The 19,187-nt window shown below is 35.3% G+C and overlaps 1 protein-coding gene and 1 pseudogene across 1 annotated transcript; both read right to left on the minus strand.

Moving 5' to 3' along the window:
• Positions 1 to 830: 830 nt before the first annotated feature.
• On the minus strand, positions 831 to 2,316 carry LOC142643536 (cationic peroxidase 2-like). Its single transcript, XM_075818203.1, has 3 exons — positions 1,783 to 2,316; positions 1,521 to 1,683; positions 831 to 1,411 (listed from the first exon to the last, which is right to left on the minus strand). The coding sequence occupies exons 1-3, from the start codon at positions 2,182 to 2,184 to the stop codon at positions 990 to 992; spliced, it is 987 nt and encodes a 328-aa protein (XP_075674318.1). The 5' UTR covers positions 2,185 to 2,316; the 3' UTR covers positions 831 to 989.
• Positions 2,317 to 16,404: 14,088 nt separating this feature from the next.
• On the minus strand, positions 16,405 to 17,796 carry LOC142642685 (cationic peroxidase 2-like; annotated as a pseudogene).
• Positions 17,797 to 19,187: the final 1,391 nt, after the last annotated feature.

The raw sequence follows: 19,187 nt of genomic DNA on the forward strand, positions 1-19,187 counted from the left end.
TCCAAAAGAAAAACCAAATTTAACACATATAACAAATATTATAAACCATTTTAACTCAAATTCCTTAAGTTAAACTGAATTTAAGCCAAATACTAGAATGCGATCCAATCCAATCAAAATATCCAGACTTAAATCATATTTGACCTCAAATTTAAAGAATGAAAAAATAAAGACTATACCGATGGAAACTAGAAATTACGGTAGTCTAATGGTGATAGAGGCTTGGACTTTGGCAAGTATATATTATTATATACAGCTATAGTTGTCGGACAGATTTTTCAGATTTTTCTCTCTCATTTTTGTGCCTTATCCAACTAACTCTGTCCCAGTCTGTTCACTTTTTGCAATCCGTTTTATTTACTATTGTTAGTGAAATGGTGTAAAGTAACTGATTAAAATTAAACAAACACCGATATGGTGTTAGTTGATGTGTTAGTTTTTTTTTTTTTAGCATAAAGTTGTATATGACACATGAGTAATGGGATGGAATTTTAGATTAGGCTTTTGCAATGATATATGGTATATGAATATTTTAGAAGTCAGTTTTTCCAAAGATTAACGTGATTTGTGAAAGTATATTCTCTAAATTGACCACATTCTAAAATCAGCCCATGTGCTTCTACATGCATAAAAGTCAATCTTATTGGAGATTGGATAAAGAAAAATTCCTGTACGTATATATTCATTTCACACGGCCATTAGCTAGAATACTTGATATTTATTTCATTGTACAGTCAATATATTTTGTTATTAAAATGCAAATCTCTTGGAAGATTGACACTCGATCAATTGGCTTACGCCAATAAATAATGAAGATTGAGTACATACAGTTTTTTTTTATTTTTTTTATTTTTTATCTCCTTATAATTAGCTTAGACCAACAAGGAAATTAAATTCAAAGAACAAAATGAGTACTTTTTTTTTTTTGTTGGGTTTAATCGTTATCATCCTTTGTGTGGTGGCTGAGCTTGGACTTGAAGGCCCTATAATCAGTTGATCGCAGAACACACTTTGCGAATTTCACCTTCAGTACTAGACTTGACGCCAATGTTGCTCATCTTCACCATGGACCTTCCAAACTCCACATTGAAGCTTAGCCCTAGCAAGCCTCTGACGCCTAAGAAGCGCTGAACTAAAGTTTTGGTGGAGGAATCAGTCCATAACATCTGATCTGACTCCAGTACTCCTCGGCCGTTCCTCAAATTCGAGAAGAAAGACGCATCAAATCTGGTTTCGCTACCAGTGTCTAGTCCAACACGCCTTGTTACATCACCATTTTGTGGGCAGAGTGCTTGTAATTGAGGGAGGAAACTTGGGTTGATGATAGGATCAGCACCATTTCCAGTTGTAGTGAAGTTGTACAGTCTGTACATGAAGAACTGGCAAGCTGAAGTACCAATGGTGTGGCCACCTAGTCATGACATAAATGAATAATAGACTTAGTTGAAATGTAAAATTAACCAAGTTAAAACACATACTTGAAAAAGAGTTATTGAATGATTTTATGCACTGATGCTTACCAACAAGGGTGACAAGATCTTGTGCATTTAGACCCTTATCTGAAAACTTTTGCTTTTGAACATCAATAGAGTCTGTAAAGCCAGGCAAATTGGAAGTATCGGAAGCCAGTGATACCCGGCCATCTCTGCGTCCGGTTGGCACCAGCCAGTTGGGTCCATTGGTCTACAAGAAAAATGCAAAATATGATTAATTACAGGTAAAAACATGTGAAATATATAGTAAAGTAATATGATTCGTAAAAGCCTAAGGTAGATCAAGTACCAGAACAACAGCATCACGGGCAGCAAGAGCAAGAATATCAGCACAAGAAACAACGCCAGGACAAGCAGCTTCAAGCTGAGTCTTGGCATCATCAATAACTTCATACCCTCTCAAACCAAGGTTAGGTAGGGCTGTTTTCTCAGTGTTAGGCCCATCAATAAGTACAGAGGCATCGCAACCCTGCACGAAACAGTCATGAAAGTGCATCCTTAACAATCCAGGAGCCACAGTGGGATTGGATCGGAAATGAGTTTGAACCGTTGAGCGAACAATGGATTCAGCTCGAGGGCATGTTTTGGAGTAGAACCCAACACGTGTGGCTTGGCAATGCACATAAGAAACACTCAATGCGAGTAAGAGAAACACCAAATGTGATGTTTGGATCAAACGTGAGTTCTCCATTAATGAACTAATCAACAGGATGTGGAAGAGGGTGTGTTAAAGCCTAGTAGCTTTTGCTAAATTGGAGTCGTGTAATTTCAAGTATGCAGTACAAGTTTACGAATTGAAGTAACTCTAAGCTTTTGATTTGGCTTGTGGTTTTGTGGGAAGGGAATGAGACCAATTAATATATTTATAGGATCATTTGAGGTCAAAACTAGGAGAAAGAGTAAGAAAAGTCTGCTGGTCATAGCTAGAATAGTAGTACTTCGAAAGAAGGAAAGCGGGGTAAATTGGGAGAATATATAAATAGTTGGCATGCAATAATGGCTGGGCTCACCTCTGTTTTGCAGTGACTCGTACAAATTGCATGGGACTACTCCGCGTGAGAAATTGCCCTCGTGAAGGAATTGTCAAAAGTCAAACCAACCAAATAATAATACAAAATAAAAAAAGGGAATTGTCAAAGCATTATTTCTTTTTTGGGTTTTTCACCGCCAATACAATTTGCGTAATCTGGATTGTCAAATGTCAACCAATGATATAAAGAAAAAGACAAGGATTTCGATAATAGTGATACGCCAAAGTCGCAGCCCCAATTGTTTTACGTTCCATTTGTTCAAATTCATAGGAACTTGGTTGGCGTCATGGAATTCAACAGCCGCATTCATTTCAAGTACTTTGTAAAATATATAACGTCTTTGAACGTAATATCTTTTTATATTGAGAATACATTCTGTCCGGAACTGGCATAAAATAGTTCTTTTATATCATTGTTATTGATTCTGTTCTGTTTCGACTGGAATAGCTGTAATTTTTCGTTTTGGTATGCAAACCGGTACCAGAGTACTCCACATTCCACCTCGGATCAGATTTCGGGCCATTCCGATCATTCCAGACAATTTCGGCCGAGATGTAAATTCTGGCCGGTACAGGATTTGGCCTGCTATGAAAAAAAAAAAAGAAAATTTAGAAAGGTCCAAAGTTAAAAAAAAAAAAAAAAAAAGCTCAAAAACTAATTCTAGATTCTTATTTATTTAAAATAATGCCACAAGTAAAAAGTTAAAAAATATTCACATAAATTTTTTATCAATTTTACTTCATTTGCTTTTAAGGGGAAAGAGTATACATTGTACATTTATTAACTTGTTTTACAATTATGAATTTTATTTGTAGAAAATTAAAAATATTTAAATATTTTTAATCCCACTTTATTTAAGATTTAAAAAAAATTAAATTCATTATTTTATATAATAGTAATAATATATATATATTTATATATATATATATTTTTTAAAGAACCCGAAACACCTTGAAATGGTACGCCGAAATAAGCCAGTACCGAAATATTCCATTCCACTGGACAAAATGAAACGGGTCCTGAAACTGAATTAATAACAATGTTTTATACCACCAATAATAAAGCGCTACGTCAGCTAATAACTTTAAACTTAATACACCTTATTACACATGATTATAACTCACATAATATTCCAAATTTTTTCCCAAACTCAAGCACTTTCTTCTCTCTGATCCCTCTAATCTCTGTTTCTCTCCCCCTCTCATCAAAACCCAGTGTCAATCTACTATCACCCACACCACCTCCGATTTGCCATCACCTAACGATGATGCTCCAACAACCGGGCCTAGAAAAGCGGGAAGCATGGTGGTGGAGTGCCAGAGCGTGAGGTGAGCGTGATTTTCCAAAAAAGCTCTCGTCTTTACTTTGAAGGGCTGCTCGTCTTCGATGTTGGTGGTGGTTAGAGGTGACAATTTTTATCTATATCCATGAACCCCTCCATTACCCACCTTATTTGGATAAGTCTTAACCCAACCCATTTGAGTATTTGGGTTAAATGGATAAAGACCCATTTGGTTATTTAATTAGATGGGTCTATATGAATAAATCCACTAATACCCACTAAACCCATCTAAAATTTAAAATTAAATAAACCCACTAATACCCACTAATACCCTTCTAAAATCTAAAACTTAAATAAACATTATAACCTCTAGATTTCTAAGCCTAAGCCCTAAGTCTCACTCTCCTTCAGATTTTCTCAGTAGCCAAACACTCCCAAACACTTTAACCTCATGATTTCTAAGCCCAAACACTTTCCCTTAGATTTTCTCAATAACCAAACAAAAGGAAATTCCAGAGAGAGAACGGGGATGGAATCGGAGTTCACCAGAGGAGTATCGTGGTCTATCCACGTGGCATCTGCTTCGTTTATTACTGTTGGATTGATCCCTGGGCCCACGACGATGTCTAGAAGATTTGGAAGATCAGACGGAACAGACGGGGTGTGGTTGAACTAAGAGAGGAGCGAGTCGACCCAGGAGGCGATATTGGAGGGGTTGTAGTGAACAGTATTGGAAGAAGCGAGCTGGGAGAGCTCGATGGAGTTGACCATGGCGGTTTTGAGGCGCTTGAGTCGTTGAGCCACGTGGCAGAGATCGGAGGAGCGGACCTTGTAACCGGCGCTCCTCTGGTGAACTCTGATTCTTTATAATGCGATCCCCTTTACTTAATTCTTTGTTGTTGTGTTACTGAATTGGGTTTAGTTGAATTGAATTCCATGTTTCTAGCAAATCCATTCTGAGATGATAATTTTCAAAATTTTACTTAAAAAAAAAATTTATGTTTCTATGTTTTTCTGGGCAACCAAACAAATTTCTTCTATGTTCTACGTTAAAGATTTTGGGTGTTGATCTATTGCTTTGTTGACTATAAAAAAGTTGGTTAAAAGATTAAAAAAAAAAAAAAGGGTTTTTAAGTGAACGAATTGTTTTGCATTTGAGAGAAGTGTGGAGAATGCTGGATTTGAGTTTCTAAAGGATTTATTTTGAGATGGGTTTCTCGGGAAAGTTTCTAAAGTTATTTATTTATTTGGGTCATATTGGGTTAAATGGGCGGGTTACTAATTAAATGGGTTGGGTGGATAATGAATAATTAATTTATATATAAACGGGTCATAAATAGATAAATGAGTAATTACGCACCCAACCATTTATGACCTAACCTGCCCATTTGCCACCCCTAGTGGTGGTAGTGGTGGGGAAGGTATATATGGAGGTCGTAGAGATCGGTAAATATCCTCCTCTTCATCCTCTTCATTGACCTCTCATTCACTACCATCATCACCAACATACCAGATTTGCTACCAACAAGAAGAGGAAGAAGAAGAGAGATTTGGGGCTTCATTTCTTCTTCTTTTTTGCTAAAATTTGGGGGTTCGTTTCGCTTTGCATTAGGGTGGGTGCTATATTTTTATTTTTTGCTAAAACCCTTTAGGTCTTGTTTTGTTTCAGTTGTGATCCTTTTGATAACTAGGTTTTATTATGGACTGTAAAACTTGATAATTTTTCTTGGGTTCGAAAATTGGGGTTGGGTATGGCCGAATGTGCTTTTGTTTTGTTGGATTTGTTGGGTTTTTTGTTGGTTGGATTATTGGGGGGTTTTTGTTGCTAGATGCACAGAATGATTAGGGGGTTTTGTTGATTGGGTTTGCTGGTTCAATCTAGATTCTATATTGTCAAAAAAAGAAGGAAACATGCGATCTGTGCTTGGCCTTCCAGTGCTCACAAATGATACGTCAGAATTTGGAATGTAGAGTTTAAATACTTTGGTCAAAGAAGCTCTAGTAGATCGGTGTTGGGTTTTGATGAGAGGGAGAGAGAAACTGAGATGAGAGGGATCAGAGAGAAGAAAGTTCTTGAGTTTGGAAAATTTTTTGGGATATTATGTGGGTTATAATCGTGTGTAATAAGGTGTATTAACTTTAAAGTTATTGGCTGATGTGGCACTTTATTATTGGTGGCGTAAAAGAGCTGCTTTACACCAGGTCTGGACATAATGTATTTTCTTCATATTATTGTTTGTATTTCCCCCTTTATTGAAATGCAAACTCTAAGAATATATTCAATTGATTGGAATTTCTAAAATTCAACTTTTCCTACGTTAAATATATTATAAAAATAAAGACTAATTCAGTAGTTTCTACCTTAAAAAGTATTTAAATTATCTAATGGACTTTGGTAACCTCCAAGAAGAGATCTAACCAGTGGGAATTTGCTTTGCGTATGTATAAATAGTGATTACCTAAATAAATTTGACTTCCTCCTTACTAGTTTAAAGCTTAACGCCAGATAGAAATGCAATAAGTTTGATTATCGTTCAAACTTAACAAAAGCTTTAAGACAAGATAAAAAGTCTGGAGGCCGTAAGAACTTTTTTTTTTTTTTTTTGTTGAGAAACGAGGCCGTAAGAACTTTGAAAAATTCTAAGAGAAGTATTTTATTTCAGTCTAATAAAATCAGTTTAGAACAATGCATTTTAATATATAGTAGCCTCTTTTATGGTTTCTGACAAGCTTCTCTGCGAATAAAACTACAAAAATGACCTCAATTTTTCTTCATTGAAAATTCATTGTGTATTTCAATGAATGTGATGTGATCTTTTAAATATTTCATTGTGTGTATTTTATTTAATGCAATAAATGTATGATTAGAGTGGAAATACACCCTAATATTTTTCCTTATTTATAATTTTGTAAGGATACTAGTGGAGGCTGATCCATTTGATCAGACATGCTTAGGTGCTAAATACTTTCCTAAACTTGTATCATAATTCTGGACCTAAGTCTAGTTGAGTCGGACCTTTGCTATGCGGTCAAAATTGGATTCTGAACATATAATCATGTGACAAATCTTCTTGTTAGGACATACATGGAATTTGTTATGAATATATGTCATTTAGAATTGGTTGATCATTTGACAAAATGCACTTTACTTGTAATTGAGTAGATCTATGATGATTTAAGTCTTCAAGCAACATTATGTTCAAGTTAAGAGTTAAAACTATGCAAGTCTGTTTAAGAATCAAGTGAAGAAGTGCTGTATTTTAAAACTCAACAGATAGCTTGACAGATTGTATCTATCGAGGTTTAAAAAAAGCTTTTTATTTGAAACTCGACAGTAGCTCGACAGATAGCCAATCTATCAAGGATTACGAAAATCAGATTTCTAGATCTATTTTTCACTCATATCCAAGTTATTTGTGCAGGGTTTATTTTCTCACAATTCTAGACATATATAAAGATTATTTTAAGGGCTGTCTAGGGTGACGCAACTGGATGCAACTTGATGCAAAGTGATTATTCACTCAAATTGTAACGGAAGACAATTTTCCCTGGTCCAGCTTTCTCTTGAAGAAGTTGATGCGTTTGTATGTCGTAGGGTTTTGTAACCAAGAAATTTCTTGATCTTCATCGTGTGGATGAATTAAAGAACTTTGCAGCTAACATCTTTTTCAAGTTGGTGTATTAGTCATGTACTTGGATTCGTGCAAGGGAGTAAGTTGCTTACTGAGATTAGCACATTGATTAGTTAGTCACGAACTAGGAGTCGGACATTAAAAATGAGAGATTGTCACTACATTGTAAGTCCAATTGTGTATTGGGGTAAGGATTCAACTGTAGGTTGGTATAAGGTATTGAAATTCCTTTAATTGTAATTGCTTGTTTTGATAATAGTGGATTCTTGAGAGTGGTGATCTTAAATTTACCCAGTGGGGATTTTCCTTGATTGTTTTCTCTATTTGTAAACAAATCACCTGTGTCAAATTTATTTTCCGTTGCATTTAACTATTATTGCATGTAATTGAATCTAATTAATTAACTTGGCTAATTAATTGATTAATTTACCAAACGGGTCAATACATTCTTGGCCTATCAAGTGGTATCAGAGCAGGCATACTCTTATTAGGGTTAATTTTTGTTGTATGATCCATTGACCCCTGTTTGTCATGGATAGAGGAAAATCTTTAATTATACCTCCTCTATTTGATGACACTAACTATACATACTAGAAAGTACGCATGAGAGTTTTTTTGTATTCTTTAGATGAGAAGGTGTGGCAAGCTGTGAAGATTGGCTGGACTAAGCCAAAGGAAGTGCCGGCTGATTGGGATGATGTCAAGATCAAAGCGGCAAACTTCAACAACAAAGTATTGAATGCTTTATTCAGTACGGTCACCAATGAGGAATTCAAGAAAATATCCTCTACAGAAACTGCTAAGGAAGTATGGACCATTCTTCAGACAACCTATGAAGTAACTAAGGCTGTCAAGGATTCAAAGCTTCAAAAGCTTACCACGAGCTTTGAAGAGATTAAGATGGAGGATGATGAATCATTTAATTGAGTTCTATGCCAAGCTGAAAGACATAGTGAACTCTGCGTTTAATCTTGGAGAAACCATTCCAGAACCCAAGATTGTCAAGAAGGTGCCTAGATCTCTTCTAGAGAGATTCCATGCCAAAATCACCGCCATTGTGGAATCAAAGGACATTAACCAAATTCCTTTGACAGAGCTGGTTGACAACTTGCAAACCTATGAATTGGGTTTGTCTAAGATTGGGAAATCGAGCAAGAGCAAGAGCATGGCATTGAAGGCCAAAAGCAGTGACACTGATGAGTCTTCTGATGATGAAGATTCTAAGATGAAATCCTATATCATTAGGTAGTTCAAATTTTTTTTGAAGAATGCCAACACGAAAGGATTTGACAAGAACTGAAAGCAATCTAGTTCTTCATAGTTCAAGAGCCAAGATAAAGGGAAGAAGGATGCTAGGGATGGTAATTAGTACATTGTTCCCTCCAGACCAAAGTGTTTTGGTTCTCAAGATTTTGGACACATGAAACAAGAATGTTCAACTTATCTCAAGACAATTGGGAAAAATAAAGCCCTTGCTACTACCTTGAGTGACATTGAGCCTGAGGATGATTCAGATAATGATGACGGGAGAATCTTGAATGCCTTCACTGCCATAGTAAATCCTATTGAAGGGATAATTAAAGAGGTAGATGAAGAAGCGAACTTGGTGGAGTCTAAGTTTGAGAAGATGGATGAGCAGGATAACATCCATATAGCCTATGCAAAACTATACAAGGTCTTCGAAAAGCACGAGAAATTGTATAGGTTGGCCACCAAGAAGCTGAGTAATGTGGAACTTGATCGAGAAGAGCTCTCTACAAAGGTTGATGAAGTTAATTAGACCATTGGAGCACTGCGGTTTGAGAACAACTTCTTGGCTGAAAGGATCAAAAAGCTTAAAGAGGAGCTATTCCAGGTTAGAGCTCGATTGGAGGGGACTTCCATTGCAAAGCTTAATGAAATGCTTAGCTCTCAGAAATCTGCTTCTGATAGATCCAGTTTGGGATATGATTTCTCTTCTCCCAATATTGCTTCTTCTAGTACTACTATGTTTGTTCCACCTACTAATAATGTAAAGTCTGAGAACAATGATGTTAAAACTATTTTAGTTAGTGAGAACATAGACAAGGAAAAATCTATCTTAGGAGCACTCCTTAAGCTTGAAAAGAAGGAGAGTAAAAACCCTAGGACTAAGAAGGGTAATAACCAAAAGTTTAAATAAAAGAAGTAGCATCTCTGTCATCATTGTGGAGCTACAGGACATACTTGACCTAATTGCTACAAGTAGTTAGCCACTCAATAGAGCAATAATATGATCTCATCTGGAAACTAGAATCAGTTTCCATCTTCTTTTGTTCCTTTTGGAGATCTTCTCAAGGCCCTCATGTTCCTTTTTAACTTGAATGGCTTCAATTCTTCCCTTTAACCTCCGGTTCAAGGTTTTGCTCAAATGAAAGGTTATTCCAAGGTGTGGAAGGAAAAAAGTTTAAAGTGATTTAGTCACTTGCTCTCTCTCCCTCTCTTTTTGTTTATGCATTACTTGTGTATTTTGCTTTCTTGTTTTTGAGTCAGTCTATTTTTATGCTATACTTTGTGTTAACATGTTTTTGTTTGTTTGTTATAGTTTTGTCTTATTTTGTTTTTCATAAAAAAAAAAATTGAAAAAGAAAAAGAATACAAAAACAATATGTGTTTTGTATACATTGGTACGTGTGTACCTTGGATGACCATTGAAACAAAATTTTCTAAACTTTGTATCTTTTGTAGTTTAGATGAGCATCTCCATGTACAACTAAGCAAGTGAGTTTTGTGGCTTGTGTTTGTGATGAGTAAGATTAAGTAATTTCTTGTATTTAACACTCGTATTACTCTTTTTGACGGGAATGACTAAAAAGTCCTAAGAAAAAAACATAAATAACCATCTTACCACTAAAGCCCGCCAATCACGTATAACATTTGTATGCTTTGGCATAACAAAATTGTGATGGTTAAAGCTTAACATAATTGGGCATTTCTTCTCTCTCTATATATGCCCATGCATGATATGCCCAAAAGAAAATTATGCAAAGAAAATCAAAAGTAAAAAGAATCGAAATGTTTTTAAATATGTTTGCAAGTGTGTTTCTAGGAGATGTGGGAGTTATAAGATGTACCTCGAAGGTGATAGTCCCCATCAAGCAATTATTATTATGTGTGAGTTAAATTGATTTTCTCATATCTCAAATCGTCATAACATAAGAAACTTATGCAATCTTTCGATTTTTTCACACACAACATGCAAAAATTCTTTGCTACTTTTGATACATGTGCATGTACAATGTGATTTGGCCATCACAAGGAATACATGTGTTAATGTATGCTCACTAAACTGTCTTGACTTATTTTTGAAATTAAAATTGGTTAGACTTGTTTAGGGTGTGTGTTTAGATCTTAAATGCTTTACATTCTTCTTATTGAGAGTGTTTTTAAGAGCTTAACATGTTGATTGGATTTTTGGTTGAGTAGCTTGCTTGATTGCATTCATTTGTGTGTTTTTATCCTCTTTGAATTTTTTTTTTTTTTATCAAGCTCGATAGCTTCTTGACACTTCTTGATAGCTAGCTATCCATTGAGACCCTTGGACTTCTTTTTCTCGACAGATTTTATCACATTTTCGATCCATTGAACTATTAAGAATTTGTCTTGATAGCTTCTTGACAGATTCTTGATCCATCAAGAAAATTTCTGTTTGGCAAATAGCTTCTCGATAGCTTTTCGATCCATCGAGGTACTTTTGCTATCGACAGATTCTTAATAGCACCTCGACAGATTTATCTATCGAGAATTAGTGCTCGACAGATTCTCGATACCCCTCGATCCATCGAGACACGATTTCTTTAAATAGCTTTAGCACGAAATCATATCTCTCTCGATAGAAAAGCTCTCTCTCTCTCTCTCTCTCCCTCCAAACACTCTTTTCTCACTCTTTTCATCTTCCCCACTTGGATTTCGGCCTAGACCTTGTGTTTTCTCTTTAGTATGCTCTTCTAATCCTTCATTCTTCATGCAATTCGTGCATTAGACCTAGGTTTTTGGATTTTCTTAAAATTTTTGGGGTTTTTGAAACTGGTTGAGTATTTTGTGAAATTTTGGATTGGTTTTTGCTTAAATGATGTTATATGCTCATGCATTGCATTACATTTGTATTTTCACAATATTTTCATGCATTTAGATGGGTGTTTTGCATGTTGGAATCTTATGTGCTGTTAGGTTTGGACTGGGTTGAGCCCATGATTTTTTGTTGTTGCACGTCATATGATCATGCATTTCTCATGCATACATACCTTTTCTTTTTATCTTCTAGTACTATTTTGTGATTGGTGTTTTTCTATTTCTCTCTATCTCTCTCCCTCGGATAGTCTGCACAATGGCACCAAAGCTCAAGTCTACTCCATCCTGGAACACTCTTCGTTCTGGGGCATTGTCTTCTAACTCCACTCCTCTCCATGTCAGGTTTTGTGATGAGAAGGCCCGTAAGGACTTCTCGGAGAACTTCTCCAAACGTGGCATTCATTCGGAATGTCATGTTATCCTATCGGACTTCTCCGATACTGCTTTTCTGGCTGTCATACACAGACGGGGTTGGGAGTTTCTATGTGAGATGCCCATGAGTTGTCCCTCCGTGGTCATACATGAGTTTTACTCCAATATGAGTGGTTTCGATTCATCTGTACCTCAGTTTTCTACTCTTGTACGAGGTACACTTATAGTGGTTATTCCGGAGCTTATCTCCAAAATGCTACATGTTCCATGGGAATCACATCCTGATTACCCTGGTTGTCCACGTCTGAGGACTGTGTCCAAAGATGAACTTCTGTCTCTTTTCTGTGAGACACCTTCATCATGGGGTTGGCGTCAAAACACCTCATGCTTGGGTTTTACGAAAGGTCAGAGGTTCCTGAATATGGTGATGACATTTGTTTTACATTCCTTGTCTCACTATAATTCTATTACTGAGCATCATGCTCACCTTTTGTTTTCCTTCTTAGAGGATCTTTCTATATACGTTCCCTCTCATTTCATTCTCTCCCTTATAGATGTCTATAAAGATACAGCGATCTGTGATATGCTTATCATTCCTTCTGTTATCACGAGGATCATTCGCCACTTTTCTGTCTCCTATCTTGAGTCTGATCAACCGAAGCAGCCACGGACTGAGACGGCGACTCCTCCATTTACCTCTGCTCCTTCTTCTGCGTGTGGTGTGACTCTCGAGGCCATCATGGCTCAGCTTGAGTGTATGGATGCTCGCTTTCACACTCTTAGTGATGAGTTGTGTTAGGTAAACACTCGTGTGGGCTGTATCGCTTGACGGAAGGCTCAGTTGGGTGGCTTTGTTGCTTCTCCTTCTCCTTTTCTAGCGGCGTCTGAGGATGAGGATAAGGATGTTGATGATAGTGATGATGATGAGGATGAGGATGAGGATGCTAGCTCTTCTAGTGATGAGGAGATGACTGCTTCATAATGACTTGCCCTTTGTCATTTGCGACAAAAAGGAGAAGTAGTTTTGGGTATGAGAGTAGTCATGTATTTAGGGGGAGAGTTAGCATATTTTTTTTTTGTTAGGGGGAGTGTTGTTTCTTTTGAGGGATGTAGTAAGGATTTTAAATGTATTTTGTCTTTTCTTTCTTTTTAGATACATTATCTTTTGTACATTAGTCTTGTGACCATTTAGTGATAGCAAACATTGTATTTATCATTGATATATATATATATATATATATATATATATATATATATGTATATATATATATATATATTATGATGTTGTTATCATGTTTCACCTATCTCTTCATATGTTGTTTCTTTTATTTCTTTATACACATGTTTCTTATGTATGCAATTTTTTAATTTTTGTTTTACACTAAGATGCCTTGATGAGTTTTGTTTAAAGTGTTTTAAAAATTTAGGTTGTCAAAATCTATTATACCATGAACTCTCCTCTTGCAAATTTTTTTCAAGAGTTTGTGTTAAGATTAGATTTTATTGTATTCAACAAGTAAGTATGAGTTGAGTAATTTATGACTTCTCTCATATTTCATTTGTTTGTTATGGTTTTGTCACAGATTGCCAAAATGGAAGATTGTTGGACATATATAGAGTTTGTTATGAACATATGTCATTTAGAATTGGCTAATCCTTTGACAAAAAATACTTTACTTGTAACTGAGTAGATCTACCATGGTTTTAGTCTTCAACCAATATTGTGTTCAAGTCAATAGTTAAAGCCATGCAAGTCTGCTAAAGAATCAAGTGAAGAGGTGCTGTATTTTAAAACTCGACAAATAACTCGACAAATTGTATCTATTGAGGTTTAAAAGAAGTTTTTTGCCCGAAACTCGACAGCAGCTTAACAGATAGCATATTTATTGAGGATTACAAAAATCAGATTTCTAGATATGTTTTTCACGCATATCCAAGCTATTTGTGTAGGGTTTCTTTTCTCACGACCCTAGACATATATAAGGATTATTTTAAGGGCCGTCTAGGGTGACGCAACTGGATGCAACCGAATGCAACTTGATGAAAAGTGATTATTCACTCAAATTGTATTAGGAGACAATTTGCCCTAGTTCATCTTTCTCTTGATGAAGTTGTTGCGTTTGTACGGGTTTTGTAATCAAGGAGTTTCTTGATCTTCATTGTGTGGATAAACTGAAGAACTTTGCAGTCAACATCTTTCTCAAGTTGGTGTATTAGTCACGTGCTTGGATTTGTGCAAAGGAGTAAGTCGCGTACTGGGATTTGCGCATCGATTGGTTAGTTATGTATTGAGAGCCGTGCATTGAAAATGAGAGATTTTCACTACATTGCAAGTCCAATTGTGTATTGGGGTAAGAGTTCAACTGTAGGTTGGTAGAAGGTATTGAGATTCCTTTATTTGTAACTGCTTGTTTTGATAATAGTGAATTCTTGAGAGTGGTGACCTTAAATTCACCCGGTGGAGTTTTTCCTCGATGGTTTTCCTCATTCGTAAACAAATCACCTATGTTAAATTTATTTTCCGCTGCATTTGACTTAATTGGTGATTTTTATTGTGCTACCACGCTTATTGCATGTAATTGAATCTAATTAATTAACTTGACTACTTAATTGATTAATTTACTAAAGTGGTCAATACATTCTTGGCCTATCACTTTCATCCACTCTAATCTATAAAGTTAGTAGTGAATTCTCAAGCCTATGTATAGATTCGACCCACATCAGTTGTCGCTTATTAGAGTTGGCCTAGCTTAATTTACCATGGGGAAATGGTGACTAGGGTGAGGTTAGTTGGTGGTCTCTCTTAGTGGTGTGTATTGCTCAGCCTACCCATGTGTTGTTTCCTGTACTTGAGTTGGTGGTCTCTTTCTTAATATTTGCTTGCACCAAACATTGGAATTTCTCAAGGTATTAATAATTAACTAAATTTAAGAATTGGTTTCTCCTAAGTTTAGTTCCTCCCACTTAAACTAGGTCAAACCATGTCTCAAACTAAAAACACATACTTGGAGGTTTGTTTACGCCTACAACATTTTTGTTTTTCAATCTGCCATCAAGAAAAGCAAATACTATAGGTACACTAATAAGTAATATATATTGATGAAGTAGCACATAATGCAAAAATAACTAATTATAAGGCAATAGTCATCATTCTAATCCTCCATCTATCATTAAAAGAAACTATATACCATTAAATCTCTTTATTGGGATTAGCCAAAAAATAGTAATAAAATGTTGTAGAGGAATTTTTACCAAGACTCTACTGATAATCTATGACTTATTCACGCTTTATTACTTTATTAAATCAAGGCATGCCTTAGGCACTCTACGACAACCAATCGTAGTGGGTCAACAATTTTTTATTTTTATTTTTAAAAAAATTTTGTGTTAATGTTATGGAATGCAATATAAACTGAATACTTGCATATTTTTCAAATTTTTTCTCATGATATCAAAAATGCATCAAGAATGGTACGGTACATAAGGTAAGATATCACCAGGATTCCATTATTATGTTTGTGGTGATCTGATGTGGTCTATTGGTTGATGAGAGTTTGAACTAAGTGAGATCATAGGAAGAAAAAATATTATCAAGATCACATCATTCCACGTTTTGGCATTTGTGATTTATTGTCTTGAAGCCTACAAAAAAAAAAGGGGTCTCTTGAACATCGACTAATTGCTATTATGCTATGTACAGTTGTACACTTTTTTTTTTGGTTGAAACCCAGTCCGGTTAAAGAGCTTAAAAAGAGAGGAATTCAAGATTTTTAAAGTTGAACTAAAATTGAACCGATGTTGAACCACAGCGATCTTATAAATAATTTTTAATAAATCTAGTCTTTTTTTTTTTTTTTTTGGATAGGATAATAAATCTAGTCTTAATTGTATAAATATATTAAACGTCCACCCTTGACTAATAGAATCTTGTAGCCCAAGGACATGCTATGGAACATTTAGAACTACTACACTCAGGATTTTAAGCTAAGCGAGGCGGGGAGGACAAGCATTAAAAAAAAAAAAAAAATCAAATAAGCATCTATATATATGGTCCCACTATATTATTATAAACATTTTTTTTTTATTTACAAATTCTATGATCTGGTTTATTTATTTATCAATTAATATATATTTTAAAAGTCATTATTTCCAAAGATTAATGTCGTATGTGAAACTCCGCTCTACGTACGTTGAATACCTTCTATGATAGGTCAGCCTACATGGTCTACCATGCATAACAATCAATATTATTTGAAGATTGTTAGCTAGTGTGCTAGATATCATCTTGGTTTTAAAAATTGAACCAATAATTAAACTGTTTTTTTTCAAAATTTTCGATTTTTAACCGGTTTTGAGACATTTAACTAGACCAAATTGTACTGGTTTTTCTGGTTAGACCGGCCGGTCTAATTCGGTTTTTAAAACAGTGGATATCACTTTCATTGTACAATCAATATATATTGTTATTACAATAAAAATAAAGAAATATTGAGTACATACGGTTTTTCATCACCTTAAAATTAACTTACACCAACAAGGAAATTAAATTCAAGAACAAACTGAGTACATTTACCTTTTTTTTCCTGGGTTTAATTGTTTTATCCTTTTTCTGGAGCCCTTAGTACTATTAGTTGATCGCAGAACACACTTTGCGAATTTCCCCATCAGTACCAGACCTGACGCCAATGTTGCTCATCTTCACCATGGACTTTCCAAACTCGACATAGAAGCTTAACCCAAGCAAGCCTCTGATGCCCAAGAACTGCTGAACTAGAGTATTTGTGGAGGCATCAGTCCATAATTTCTGATCAGACTCGAGTATTCCTCGACCGTTCTTCAATTTTGAGAAGAAAGACGCATCAAATCTGGTTTCGCTACCAGTGTCTAGTCCAACACGCCTTGTGACATCACCATTTTGTGGGCAGAGTGCTTGTAATTGAGGGAGGAAACTTGGGTTGATGCTAGGATCGGCACCATTTTCCAGTTGTAGTGAAGTTATACAGTCTGTACATGAAGAACTGGCAAGCTGAAGTACCAATGGTGTGGCCACCTTGTCATGACATAAATGAATAACAGACTTAGTTGAAATGTAAAATTAACCAAGTTAAAACACATACTTGAAAAAGAGTTATTGAATGATTTTATGCACTGATGCTTACCAACAAGGGTGACAAGATCTTGTGCATTTAGACCCTTATCTGAAAACTTTTGCTTTTGAACATCAATAGAGTCTGTAAAGCCAGGCAAATTGGAAGTATCGGAAGCCAATGATACCCGGCCATCTCTGCGTCCGGTTGGCACCAGCCAGTTGGGTCCATTGGTCTACAAGAAAAATGCAAAACATGATTAATTACACGTAAAAGCATGTGAAATATATAGTGAAGTAATATGATTCGAAAAAGCCTGAGGTAGATCAAGTACCAGAACAACTGAATCACGGGCAGCAAGAGCAAGAATATCAGCACAAGAAACAACACCAGGACATTCAGCTTCAAGCTGAGTCTTGGCATCATCAATAACTTCATACCCTCTCAAACCAAGGTTAGGTGGGGCTGTTTTCTCAGTGTTAGGCCCATCAATAAGTACAGAGGCATCGCAACCCTGCACGAAACAGTCATGAAAGTGCATCCTTAACAATGCAGGAGCCACAGTGGGATTAAATCGGAAATGAGTTTGAACCGTTGAGCGAACAATGGATTCAGCTCGAGGGCATGTTTTGGAGTAGAACCCAACACGTGTGGTTTGGCAATGCACAAAAGAAACACTCAAACAGAGCAAGAGAAAAACCGAAAGGGATGTTTGGATTAAACGTGCACTCTCCATTAAGCACTAACAGGATAAGGATCTAAATTGGAGCTATGTAATTTCAAATCTGTAGTACAGGTTTACAAAATGAAGTAGCTCTAAGCTTGTGGTATTGTGAGAATGAAGGAGACAATCAATATATTTATAGGATCACTACGTGAGGTCAAATTTCGGAGAAAGAGTAAGCAAAGTCTGCTGATCATAGATAAAAGTAGAACTTGGAATATTACTATAAAATATGGAAAGCAAAGTAAAGTAGGAGAATAATTAGTTGGCATGAAAATGCGTAGCTGGGTTCACCTTTGTTTCATTTGTAATATATGAGCCAGTAAGGATTGCAATTTGCATGCCACTATTCCGCGTGAGAAATAGTCGTCGTGAAGGAATTATCAAAATCCAACCTAGTAAAATTTATATAAAGAAACAAAAAAAAAAAAAAAAAAATTGAAGAATTGTCATAGCATTACTTTGTTTTTTCACCGCCAAAGATAATTTGCATAAAGTGAATTGTCAAATGTGAACCAAACGAGTTATTTAATACCAATGTCGCAGCACGATAGAGGGGCGCTGCTGGCAGGCTAAATATAAGAATGTTGATTGCGTATTTCAAAGTTTGCCCAAATTAATAATTTTTAGTTTTTTACTACCCTATTGGCTATTGCATGAGTTGTTTAATTATGCAAAGCTTTTCATCCAACTGTTTTAAATTTTTTTATGTAAATTATAAATATTTTAAAACTTTAGTGATTTATTTGAACCTTTAATAGAGCTTGATCTTGATTAAATTATGTATACACAAACATAATTGACTTGGCCTAATAATGATATATAAAAAAATATTTTTATTATATTAGACTACAAAATTATGATAGGTTAAACTTTTTAAAATTTTTTTAATAGAATTTTAAATACTTTTTACGCTTAAAGGAACTATATATCCTAATTAATGTGAGTGTCACCATTTGTCACTAAGAAGATAGCTACTTGGCCTAATCATGTTTCTAGTACCCAACTTTTATTATGTACCTGTTTATTTTTGTTTTCCTTTTTAAGAAATGCCAAAATTATGAGAAGCTATTCTATTTATGTTTGTTTTAGCGTAAAATGTTTTCTTAAGGATTTTTTTTATGACAAAAAAATTATTTTTCAGTATTTGGTTGTATTCATGAAAATGTTTCAAAAAACATGTTCCGATGTTTGACACAATGTAAAACAAAAAAAAACTTTTTTATATGAAAAAACTAAATGAATAGAATATCCTATAAATCTCCAAAATGAACTTATTTTTGATCACGTTAGAGATTCTAGGGTATTTTAGGAATTTTTGAGGTTTTATGTGTATTTAGCTCCGTCTAGAGGTTCTAGAAGTATTTTTGTAATTGTGGGGGGTAAAAAGATCTTAATAGGGATATGGGCCGTTGGGCCTTACTAAGGAAGGCCGACCTGCTCTTGGGTTTAGGGCTTGTTGGTACTTTAGGTCGGC

The sequence above is a fragment of the Castanea sativa genome, chromosome 7, assembly GCF_040712315.1.
Source record: "Castanea sativa cultivar Marrone di Chiusa Pesio chromosome 7, ASM4071231v1".
NCBI classification, from domain to species: Eukaryota; Viridiplantae; Streptophyta; class Magnoliopsida; order Fagales; family Fagaceae; genus Castanea; species Castanea sativa.